At 43.4% G+C, this 12,614-nt stretch overlaps 1 protein-coding gene across 17 annotated transcripts in view; it reads left to right on the forward strand.

Annotated features, from left to right (window-relative positions):
* PTPRT (protein tyrosine phosphatase receptor type T) overlaps positions 1–12,614 on the forward strand; it is a 614,745-nt gene that overhangs the window by 574,553 nt on the left and 27,578 nt on the right. For all 17 annotated transcript variants that reach the window (XM_081195978.1, XM_081195992.1, XM_081195980.1 and 14 more), the window contains 5 exons: positions 991–1,067; positions 5,169–5,205; positions 7,641–7,738; positions 8,038–8,154; positions 10,169–10,323. In XM_081195978.1, coding sequence (XP_081052104.1) covers positions 991–1,067; positions 5,169–5,205; positions 7,641–7,738; positions 8,038–8,154; positions 10,169–10,323 — 484 coding nt within the window. The remainder of the gene's footprint in view (positions 1–990; positions 1,068–5,168; positions 5,206–7,640; positions 7,739–8,037; positions 8,155–10,168; positions 10,324–12,614) is intronic.

The following is a 12,614-nucleotide window of genomic DNA, read 5'->3' on the forward strand; positions in this document are numbered from 1 at the left end:
AGCAAAAGAACTCCGCATGGGAGATAAAACATTGTGAATGTTGCGATGTTCAGTCACTTGGCAACAAAATTAACCGCCCAGAACTGTTAAAAACCAAACAGGACACAAACATTTGAAAATCTTCATCATTGTCAGAATTGTTTTCTAAGTTCAGGATAGCATCTTAAATAATCTCACAAATGTTTTCCCCAGCGTTACAGATTTCCACTTGTCTCACCATAAAGCTACAGCTCTCCATCCATTTATAAATCCCTATTAACAATTTATTTATCCACCCTGGCATTCTGATGCTTTCTTTCTCCCTTTCTAGTCTCTCTTGTATCCCATCTTCTGCATAGTAGCTCAGGAGCCAAAGTCTTTTTTAAATTAAAAAAAACACTCTGCACACTACATCATTGTAGATGCATGAACAAATGAGTTCTAATAATCAGCCTATGGAAAAAACCTGAATCCTAATAATTTTCATCTATCTTCATTGCACTATAAATTATCTTCCCAGCTCTATATCTACCTCATTTAACAACAAGTATTTTAGCTTGTACCAAAATACGGAATATCCCTAGCCTGCCTAGAGATAATTCTTATGCAAAAAAGTTTGCCTTTTGTGTCTGATTCAACTGCTTTTCTGCAATGATTCAGCTGTGCAATCCAGTCAAGATGTTACAAAAGGTGCTAGTTTTTCAGAACTTCTTGAAGGAAATACTAAGGCCAAGCAGTGTGTTAATTAGATCAGAAATCATACTAAGGGTGTCTGAGAAACGTGAATTTTATGAGTTCAAATAAATAACAGTCAAGCTTCTGAATAACTCAGACAGGCATTGAGTTGAAGCAATGTGCATTTAGTAGTTGAAGAAACATCAGTTAGTGTTGAAAATCCTTTCACCCTGAATCTTCTATGTTCTTTCTTCTTTCTGCTGTTCCTGTTTTCTTTGATACATATGTTCCTGCCTTCAAGTAACAAAACAACATATTTTCTTTGATTATTTTCAGATGATCACTCCAGAGTAAGACTGCAATTGCTGGAAGGAGATCCCCATTCAGACTACATAAATGCCAACTATATAGATGTAAGTGCTATGGAAACTTTTAAGGATCTTAATGGTGGGTGGAGTAAGTGAGATGATAATGTTTGTTCTTGGATCAATGCCTTGAAGTAAAATAGAATTTGGAGCCTCCAAGACTTTTTTTCACAAGCTGTAACTTTTCAGTCCCACCTGAAATAATCCTTTGAAATGCTTGCAACATTCCGAAATGCACAGTGATTTTATCAAAGCCCCAGCCCCGTGCAGATGTAGTGACTTCCTGATCTCCTGACCAGGATGATTAGATCAGAAACAAGCTCCTTTCTGTTGCTTCTCTTGTATCTATTTGTTCTCTATAACTAGCACATGCAAAGTGTGAATTGACATAGTAGTCATTTTGTCTAATGGAAAGCAGGAGACAATGGGAGATTGTGATTTACAGTGCAATGATCCTGCCTCACGTTATTTGTTTTAGGAAAGAGGAAGCAGCCGGACCAGGTTAGATTATTTGTTCAACTAGGCTTGTATTGTTTAGTCTGAAAGGCAGCAACTCTAGGGTCTCAAACAGGTTTTTTGTTGGGGGGTTTTAAGATTACCTGTCAGCTTATCATTTTTAAATGGAACAAGGCCATAGCTTAGTGGTAGAGCACATGCTTTCCATGTAGAAATCCAGGTTCAGTCCTTGTTATTACTATATTAAAAAAAAATCAGGTAACAAGTGATGGGAAAGAGCTCTTCTTGAACCCATAGCAGTGGCGTAGCATGGGGGGTGCAGGGGGGGCGGCCGCACCGGGCGCAACATCTGGGGGTTAGGGTTAGGGGGCGCAAATCCATGGGTTAGGGGGCGCAAATCCACGGGTTAGGGGGCGCAAATTACTTGCCTTGCCCCGGGTGCTGACAACCCACGCTACGCCACTGACCCATAGAACAAGTGTGGAGAACCTTTGGCCCTCCAGATATTGCTGAACTACAAATCCCATATTCATCACCTTCATCATCTATTAAATTTGTATACCACCCTTCATTTGAAGATCACAGGATGGTTCACAACATAAAAATACAAAATGAGAACACAAAATACATGATAAAAAACCAAACCAAACCAAAAACTCACCTCCTACAAAGACATTTTAAAAGGCTATAGCATGTTTAATTAGCCCAAGGCATGGTTATAAAGAAATATTTTTTGCCTGGCACCTAAGGATGTGTAGGGGATGCGGGTGGCGCTGTGGGTAAAACCTCAGCGCCTAGGATATGCCGATCGTATGGTCAGCGGTTTGAATCCCCACGGCGGGGTAAGCTCCCGTTGCTCGGTCCCTGCTCCTGCCCACCTAGCAGTTCGAAAGCACCCTTAAGTGCAAGTAGATAAATAGGTACCACTTTATAGTGGGAAGGTAAACGGCGTTTCTGTGTGCTGCGCTGGCTCGCCAGAGCAGCTTCGTCACGCTGGCCACGTGACCCGGAAGTGTCTTCGGACAGCGCTGGCCCCTGGCCTCTTAAGCGAGATGGGCGCGCAACCCCAGAGTCGGTCACGACTGGCCCGTATGGGCAGGGGTACCTTTACCTTTACCTTTAAGGATGTGTAATGAAGGCACCAGGTAAGCCTCCCTGGAAAGAGCATTCCACAAATGGGGAGCCTCTGCAGAAAAGGCCCCTTCTCATGTGGCTGCCCTCTGGCCTCTCGTGGAGTGGGCACATAAAGAAGGGCCTCAGAAGATGAGTGTAGGGTCCAGGTTAGTGCATATGGAGAGAGGCAGTCCATGAGGTATTGTAGCCCTGAGCCATTTAAGGCTTGAATAGGGCCCAGAAACTAATTGGCAGCCAGTGCAGTAGGGCTAGGATTGGTGTTATATGCTCAAACCACCTTGCCCCAGTGAGGAACTTGGCCCCTGAATTCTGCACCAGTTGAAATTTCCAAACCATCTCCAGCGGCAGCCGCATGTATAATGTGTTGCAGTAATCTAACCTAGTGGTTACCAGAGCATATACGACATAAATTGGGCTATCCCTGCCCATATAGGGGTGCAGCTGGGTCACCAGCTGAAGCTGATGAAACCAGAAGTACCTCTAAGCTATGTACCTGCTCCTTCAGAGGTGTGTAACCCCATCAAGAGCAGGCAGCCTCCCATCCAATCCCATCCAATCCCCTTTAACAGTGCCTCTGCCTTATTGAGACTGAGCTTTAGTTTGTTGGCTCTTGTCTAGTCCATTAACAAGGCAAGACACTGGTCCAGCACTTCCACTGCCTCACCTGCAGATGTAAAGGAGAAATAGAGCTGTGTGTCATCCGCATACTGCTGAGCACATGCCCTCAGACCCCTGGCCATTGGTCATGCTTGCTGGGAATGATGGGAGTTGTAGACCAGCAACAACTGAAGGGCCACAGGTTCTCCATAGCTGCTCTATGAAACAACTTTCTGTGTTCATATGATTAAACCTGGAACTTGTATTCTAGGCATATGCCCGATTGTCGAGCAATGTTCCAAATACTACAGAGACAAGAACAACTCTGTGTCTAATATGATGTCTAGTTTGGCTTTGAACTCAATGGGACTTTTCTACCAAGAAACAGAACAATCCAACTCATCAGGTTTTGGGTTTGGGTTGTTCAGTTGAGTGGAAGTGTCCCTCTGCTCACCTCTGTCGCTTTCACAGCCATCAGATGTCCTGGGCTTGACACAGACCTCATCACTGCACCATCCTGGCACTGAAATTAGGCTCAGTTATTTGCTCCCCTCTAACTACCACTGCAGTTGCAGAGAATTGCAGGGCTATGGGATGTTGGGGGTGGGGTGCGGGTGGGGAGTTTGGCTTGTGCCCTAAGTGTACAAAGTAGTGCAGTTTAGTATTTTGAAGCACAGGACATGTAACTACTTGTATGCATCCTGATAATGTATAGCAATGGAAAGAAGGATGCAGACATCGTTTTGAACACTTTCCATCTCATTAATAGAGAGCTGTGGATTCATGACTAAATGGAAAATGTATTAAGCAAAGTATTTAATAGCAGTCCTGCTTCTAATGTAAGTCTCTTTAATCCTTAATGATATCACAATATTTTAAAGAGATCCTTCAATTAAGGGAAAGGAAAAACATATTTAATATAGAGCAACCCACACAGTTTTAAAAATCACTGATGCCTGAGTCAGTTTTGACAAGAAACAGATGTGTTGTTTTCAGATGAGGGGACACAGATTTCTCCATGTTCAATCTATTAATGACTAAGTAAGTAAGTCTTCCTAAAGTGAAAGCAGTTTTAATAGAAAATATGAAAATGGGAGCCCTAGCTTTCATCTTTGCAAGGTCACATGGGGTGATATTCCCTACTGGTCCTACTCAGAGTAGACCCTTTGAAGTTAATCGGCACAAGTAACTTAGGATCATTAATGTCAGGAGGTCTACTCTGAGTAGGACTTGCTTGAATAAAACCATTCTCCCCTCCCTTTCTTGCTTTTGAAATATAAATGGTTTCAGAATTTTCATGACAGTAAGAAACATTGAAGCAGTTCCTGTGATGAGTTTACTGAATCATCAATGATACCGTGTGCTTTGGCAGCCTCATTTGAAGGCCAACAGATAGATGGTAAAGTGGGAAGCGCGTCAGCAGTAGAGATGCTGGTGAATCTTGCTCCATCCCAGCTCAACGTTGACCTTTGGGATCCTGTATGTCTCACCTTAAAGGGCCATAAATTGTACTTCACCTGAGATTTAGAAGCTAGAGATTAATTCCCAGTTTACCTGCTTTTCCTACCCTCCCACAACACTCTGTCCCCCAATCCCCATCCCTCACTTACAATTAAACCACATTTACTGGGCAATTACAAGCATCATTGGTGCTCTGACCATAGACAGATGGTTCTCCTATCTCTGGCACCTGGAGCTCTATGTAGAAATGAACCACAATGCAGTGTTCCTGTATTTCTTGGAAAATGTCGTTTACACCGTATAGTAGCATGCACAATGCTCCAGGTATCTAAGGAGGGAGAGAATTCCCCGCTTCCCTCTCCCCACCGCAGAGCACTACTTCTCTTTCAGATGAACATTGATATGCATGGTACCAAGCAAGCTTCTAACCTTATAGATGCATATCTGAAGTGCCCCTGAGATGGGAGCCTACAGAATTCCTTTCTTTTGTTTTCTTTGCAGGGTTACCATCGGCCTCACCATTACATTGCAACTCAAGGCAAGTATAGCGAAACCACTCAGTTGTCCAAATGACATGGTATAAACATTTGAAAATAAATACATATTAATTGACCTAAAGGTTTCTAGAAGTGACCTGTTGAGATTAATCAGTAATAAAGGCACATTCACAATTCTAGGTTTCTGCATTGATTAATGTATTTTTTAATGAAATGAAATAAAATCTGAATGGATGGCTAGTGGATGAATGGTGTTCATATTTGTGCAAATGTCTGTGGTAGAAAGACAGAATAAATAGATGATGAGTGGTGTCTCAGAGAGAAAACTGGTGTCCCTGCCTACTTTGACTTTGCCCATTCTTCGGCTTTGACCCTGACATGACCAGCTCCGATCGCACTGGTCATCAATGTCTGTGGCCCTTCACTTTTGTTTAATTGAAAAAATGAATTCCTGGTGTACACAAGCAGATCTCCCTCTTTTGCTAGGTCAATATACAATAGCAGTGAGCACTGTTTTCTCCTGCCAGTGGTAATGATCTGTCTGCTCCCAATGTAGATATTTATTTTCCCCTTGTTTTGGAGGTAGATCTTCACTCACCCCTTCTTCCCTGGTGGGTGGTTCACCTCAGGTGTCAACATTTCTTGGGCTGGCCCTGGATTACTCTCAAATGAGTATAACAGGTGTGGGGAACGTGTGGCCCTTCAGATGTTGCTGCACCCCAACTCACATCAAACCCAACCAGCATGGTCAATGGTCAAGGATGATGGAATTTATAATCCAGCAACATCTGAAGGAGCCCATGTTCTCCTTCCCTGTTATACAGATTATATATTCATATAACAGATCAATGCAGCTACTGTTCTGGAAAGCAATTCCTTTCTGACTTTAGTACGTTATGTGTCAGAAGCACGGACCACTGGGAGAGGCAAGCTTATTTGCCTCAAGCCTGGAAAAGATTATTTTTTATCAAATAAAATAGTGCCTCTTTCAATTGTTCTGAGACTACATAAAAAGAGGGAAAGTGGACTTTTAAAAGACAGGAGACATAAGGAGGAAATAAACAATCTGATGGGATGAAGAAATGGACAACTTGAGGAGGCATCAAAGGCCACACTGAGATGGGGGCCATAGGTTGCCCATCTGTGATCTACAAGAAATGAAATGATACAAAATCTCAGAGCTTGAAGGATAATTTGTCTTCTGCTACAGAAGCACACACTGTATCATAACTGGAAGATGGCAGAAAAAGCCTGTTTGGTTTATGTCACTCCAGAAAGCAGAGACTAAAGAGATTGGTATCCCTGCAGCCTACACATGAGAAAAGTTTTAAAGCTCCAAGAGGCAGGCTGATAAAGCTGAGTAGAGACTATAGATTTTTGAAGACTCTTTAATGTGGTGTGATAGATCTTTCGCTGCCCACTGCTATATACATTCAATAAACAACAAGAGCTGTTTCTGATCAGAGGCCACAACGGGGAAAAGAAAATGAATATGTATACTCACGGGCACCAGGAGTTCTTACTACCTTCAAGTCTCCAAAAATCTATCTTTTATACATTTGCTGAAAAGGAACAATCTACAAAAAATATACCTGAATTTCTCGGGCTGTTATTGGAGTGGGTGATTCATTTTTATTACAAACTGAACTTTTAGTGAGCCCATTCAAGGGGACCCACAATGTTGCTTTTGATTAAGGAAAATAATCCAACATTTTGCCTTTGATTTGAACAACAGGAAGCCCTTTTCAAGCCACAATATTCTTAGCACTACGTTTCAGTACTGTTAACGATACTTTCAAAAATAAAGTAATGCAGAACAAAGTCATAAATATGAAAAGAAGCATCTAGCAACATATCCAAGGGAAGGCAGCTTTCTGTTAAATGCCACACATTTTAATAATTAAACAACAATTAAGTTGTGGCCCAGAAGTGTTAGGTTGATTCCAATGAAGTCTTTGTACAAGTGGAATGACTTCTGTCCATGCAATAGAAGACCTCACCTCACCCAATTTTACCTCACACATGCTCAATATGTTTTGGAGAGCCCCCAACCTTTTGGAGCAGATTTGAGGGAGACAAGGTGGAAAGAAATGGAAGGAAAGTGATGAGCACTGACTTTGTTGGATTGAACCCACTATCACCAAAAATCTCATCAAGTAACTTGGGATTCTAGCCCTCATGTTTATCTAGTAATTACCCTTCCCAGGCCCAGCACTGTAGATTTTATTGAGAGTTGTGTCTTCACTTCCTTCCTCATTTGTCTCCTCCATGGCTCCAAATTGAGCTACCAGTGTATCATTTTACATTCTGATCACTTCGATGATTTAAAAGTTTTGTCACTCAAGAAAACATACAGGCAGTCCAGTCCACGCTTTAGGAGGTTTGGCCTTTCAGCTGCGGTGGAGAAAGAAATGGATTGTGCTGCAATCAGCACATGGATGTGCATTCTCTCTCACACACTTCTTTTCGCCCTCAGGACCAATGCAAGAGACGGTCAAGGATTTTTGGAGAATGATCTGGCAGGAGAACTCTGCAAGCGTAGTCATGGTCACGAACCTGGTGGAAGTTGGCAGGGTAGGATGACGATTGTTCAAAGCAAATGTGGGGACAGATCTTTGTCTCCTCCCACTTTGACAGATGGACAGGGCAACCAACATATCAAGGCATTGACCTGCAAGGTGGGGGGGAAGGGTCTCCTTCACTGGAGGTTTTTAAACACAAGTTGGATGGCCATCTGTCAGGGATTCTTTAGCTGTGATTCCTACATTGCAGGGGTTGGATCAGATGACTCTTGGGGTCCTTGCCAACCTATGGTTCTATTTGTAGCCATACATAATGTGCTAGCATTCAGTTTGTGATCTTTATTGTCATAGGTGAAGTGTGTCAGATACTGGCCTGATGATACAGAAGTCTATGGAGATATTAAAGTCACCCTAATTGAAACAGAGCCATTGGCAGAATATATCATACGCACTTTTACAGTTCAAAAGGTAAGGACACACTAGCCCTCCCCTCACCAGCAGATTCTTTTTCTTGCCACTAGGTCAAAGCTGTTCGACATTTCATTCAGATTACTGATGGGTAGCTATGGGGTTGCCAATACTATTTCTAGGTGTACTAGAGACAGCTTAAAGGAGGATAAAACTGTCAGTGACAGCTATATTCTACCCAGTGGCGTCGCTATGGGGGCGGTGCATTCCGGGTGCCATGTCTAGGGGGGTGACAAGAAGGCACCATGCGGGGGCTCGTTGGGCACAAGCAGCCATCGCGGAGCTGCAAGCAGAGGATCCCAGCACCGGCAGGAAACCACTATGTACAGCACATGTGTGGCATCGCACACATGCACTGTATATAATGATGCCACACATGTGCTGTACATAGCGGTTTGCCACCGGCTCCGTTCGAGCGCTGTACAGACGGCAGTGGGATCCCTCCAGTGCCGCTACAGCCGCATATAGAGTTCACGTCTGTAGCGGCGATGGAGGGATCCCGGCACCATCTGTACAGCACTGGAGCGGCGCCGCTGGCAAATCGCTATGTACAGCGCATGTGTGGTGTCACTACATACAAAGCATGTGTCGTACGTAGCACGCCGCACATGCGCCCTACGTAGCGATGCCCCACCCCGGATGTCACGACTCCTTCGTTCGCCCCTGATTCTACCTTCCAGAATCAGAGGCAGCATACCAGTTGCTAGATGGCACAAGCTGGCACAACACTTTTGCCCTTGCATCCTGCTTGTGGGTTTCCCACTGGCCTCTGGTGGGGCCACTGTGGGGAAATAGAACGCTAATCTACATAGGCCTTTAATCAGACAGGGGTCTACTTATTTCTTAAGCATTGTTCCTATATGATCAGAATGGTGATGGTTAACTTTTATTTGTATATCTCAGAGAGGTATAACCTGCTCTCAGATTTAGAAAATGTAAACGTTTAGGCTTGTGTCCAATGCAGCGCTAAGTAACCATCCCTTTTCTGCAAGGATTTATGCTTACGCAACAAGCCTTTCACTTCTCTCCCACACCTCTAATATGTTATGGGAGTTTCCCCAGCCATTTTAAAGCAGATTTGGAGAGGACACAGGACACATGGAGAGAGGAGAGGAGAAGCCATGTTGCACGAGTGTATACCTTTGCACTGATGCAACAGTTACTTAGTGCTGCATTAGATACTAGCCTCCCGCTTTGTTCATTTTATACATTTCAATTAATTCAAGACAATAATATATTTTAGAAGCACAAGTACACACAACACCAAAGAGCAGAAGAGAAACTTAAAAACAGAATTAAATTAGTGAAAACATTAAAAGAGTAGATAAAAAGGAAGACCACTGCCATTTCCACTATGTTAGGATTTTCTGAATTGTTATTCCTCATTTCACTTCTGTTATTAATTGGGAATGTAGCCTAACTGAATATGGTTCCCCATTGAAAGGCAGGGAGGCCTGGCATAATTGTGTACCATTTCTACTTTGGAAGGAGTCAGATCCTTTCATAGTCTGTTTTTTTAAAAAAATCCAGCTTGCTGTTGGGTAGGTTGCCAGGCCATTTCTCACTATGGCATAAATGTTCTCCATTCAAAGCTTGGACCAGCTTTCAACATATTTCTGCATGCAAAGGCTTAATCAGCTTGCTAGTGTTCATCTTGTTCCCCACACAAAGCCCTGATTGGACTCGGGCTATTGTGTATCCTTTCCTCTTCTGTGAAATTAACTGTTCAACATCTCCTGCTAAAATGAATCCATCATAACTGGTTGGAAACCTGTTGTTGTCTTAGAGCCATCAAAGTGGCTTTTTCAGTTTTTCTCCTCTACCATGAAAAGCTGTGTATACAAAGTATATATGAAATGTTTTTGGGTGGAATTAGGTTTAAAATATGACACCATTGTAAAGAAGTGGCTGGTTGGGGTGGGTGGGAAGGGTAGATGGCAGAGAATTGATGGTGGTGGTGATGATGATACTACTATTACAGAAAAAAACACTTGTTTTTTTGTATCCTTCTTAGAAAGGCTACCATGAGATCCGAGAGATCCGCCAATTCCATTTCACCAGCTGGCCAGACCACGGGGTTCCTTGTTATGCCACTGGCCTCTTGGGCTTTGTTCGACAAGTGAAGTTCCTCAATCCACCAGAGGCGGGGCCTATTGTTGTGCACTGCAGGTATGCCTTTAATTCTCTCCCTCACTTTTCATCCATTTTCCTCCTGGTTGTGCTCATTCCTTTGGCCCAGAAGGCACTCCACCACCTTGCCCTAGGGGGTCATGGGAATGAATATTGTGCAGCCCAAATCCCTGCTTTATAACAGGCTCCTCCCCCAAATTTGCTTCATGCATTAGCCTACTGCAGATTAACCCCTATTAGGTAAGTGTGTCACAACCAAATGGGAGAGATGTGTGCTGTCACACAGAAGATGGAGCAAGCTTGTTTTCTCCTGCTGTTGGAGGGTAAGACCCAAACTAATGGATTCAAGTTAACAGAATGGAGATTCCAACTAAACATCAGGAAGAACTTTCTGACGGTAAGAGTGGAATGGACACTTTCAGAAGGTGGTGGACTCTCCTACCTTGGAGGTTTTTAAAGTAGAAGTTGGGTGGCCATCTGTCATGTATGATTTAGTTGCAATTCCTGGACTAGATGACCCTCAGGGTCACTTCCAACTCTACAATTCTGTGATTTTGTGGTAGCCCCCTGCCTGAGGTGGTTGCTTCAGCCTTCCACATTGGTGGACCATCCTTGATTGCGCTACACATTTCTGAAGTCTTCCACTTGGAGGCTGGGTGGTGGAACTTACCCATAATAAGCTGCAAAGTTTAAAACAGGCATCTTTCCTTTGCAACAGTTATTTTAGAGGGGGACAACTTTTTTTTCTTTTCAGCCCAAGGGATGTGTTTCCTCATGGGCAACCTTTTGGGGTCTATATGCTTGTGGTGAGTGGGGCCAGGGACAAATGTGGCAGAGCCAGAGGCAGAAGTGGGTGGAGCAATGGATGTGAACCTTCCCTCTGTATGCAAGATTGTTCCAGCCGTACAAGACCCAGATTTATCTTCACACACACATTTCTCCATCCTCATAAGCAAATGGCATTACCACAAGTTCAACAACACATTGCAGCCAGGCGAAACTCTCAAGGAGTGCACACAGTAAAGCCAAGGAGGAGGGTGGACGGCATGGAGAAAGTCTCAAGGGCTGGAATGAATGGTCTGATGGGTCATATTATTTCCCCAGGCCTGATGTTCCTCATCCCTATTTCAAAGCATGTCGATAGCTAGCTGCTGGTTCAGGTCATGCCCCTAGTGGCACTGATGAACCCGAACATTTGATTCCTTTTCTTTTTAATTTTAGTGATCAAATGACATTCCCTCCTTTTAAAAATTTAAATGACTAACCCAAAGTAGTAATTACTAAATTTTCCCTAATGCTTCCTTGGACAGTATTACTGTCATTCAGTATTTATGAAGTGCAGGGTTCCTCTAAATATAGAAATCTTACAGCTATTTGTTATAATTTTGAATTGCAGGAAGAGAGTTAACGTTAGGGAAGGGCCATTTATTCACTAAGATTATTCATATAATTCCTTCCCAGCTGTCGATTGATCTGGGCCATTGATTCATTGCCATTAATGTTTCTCTGCTTTGCGCATACTTCCTGCATCTGAAATTTCTCATGCCTTTAGGAAAAAGAGAAAGACTTTCTAGTTTCTTCTGTTCTTTACAGATTGGGAGAAGGGAGATCTGTGATAAGGCTTGTATTTAGAGCCTAAACATTTGTTCATCCAAACCTGAGCTTTTGTGCCTGGGACAAGTAGCTGGTAGATATTACTGGGACTTGTTGATGGTCGTGTGGATCAATGAAGGGTAGAGGTGGTGGCTGAGGGGTACAGCAGTCACCACTGTGGAAATGTGTGGTTGCTAGCAAACTTTTCTTTTCCTGGGGTGAATAGTCAATCAGCCACTGAGTGCTTGCCCAGTATTGACTGAGGTGCAGCCACCACCACCTCCCAGCTACTACTGGTGCCACTTGCCAGCACTGATTGTCCCATAACAGGAGCCAGTGAATCCTATGAGTGGCCTTCTTCACCAGCCAGTAATAAGTAGCTACTTCAGCACCACTTCACTTCAGCACCATATTCAAGGTTCTGTCTCAAAATCTGGTTTCCAGAAGCTCGTGTCTTGAATACTGGAATTAATATCAGATAGAGCATCCTGGGTAATGGCAGATCACATCACCCTCATCACAAAAAGGCAAACTACCAGAGAGCCAGAATCCTCACAATATGTTGGTGCACTGCGTGTCTTCAGATGATAGGTTTCTACATTTCAGTTAGAAGGTTTAGAAATTCCTCCCCACAGCGGGGAAGAAACAAATGCCTGCGAATACAAAATTAGCATGTTGGGGGAAAAGGTCTAGACCAGCAGTTCTCAACCTGTGGGTCCCTGGATGTTGTTGGACTA

The sequence above is a fragment of the Podarcis bocagei genome (assembly GCF_964188305.1).
Source record: "Podarcis bocagei genome assembly, chromosome: 5".
In the NCBI taxonomy this organism is placed as follows: domain Eukaryota; kingdom Metazoa; phylum Chordata; class Lepidosauria; order Squamata; family Lacertidae; genus Podarcis; species Podarcis bocagei.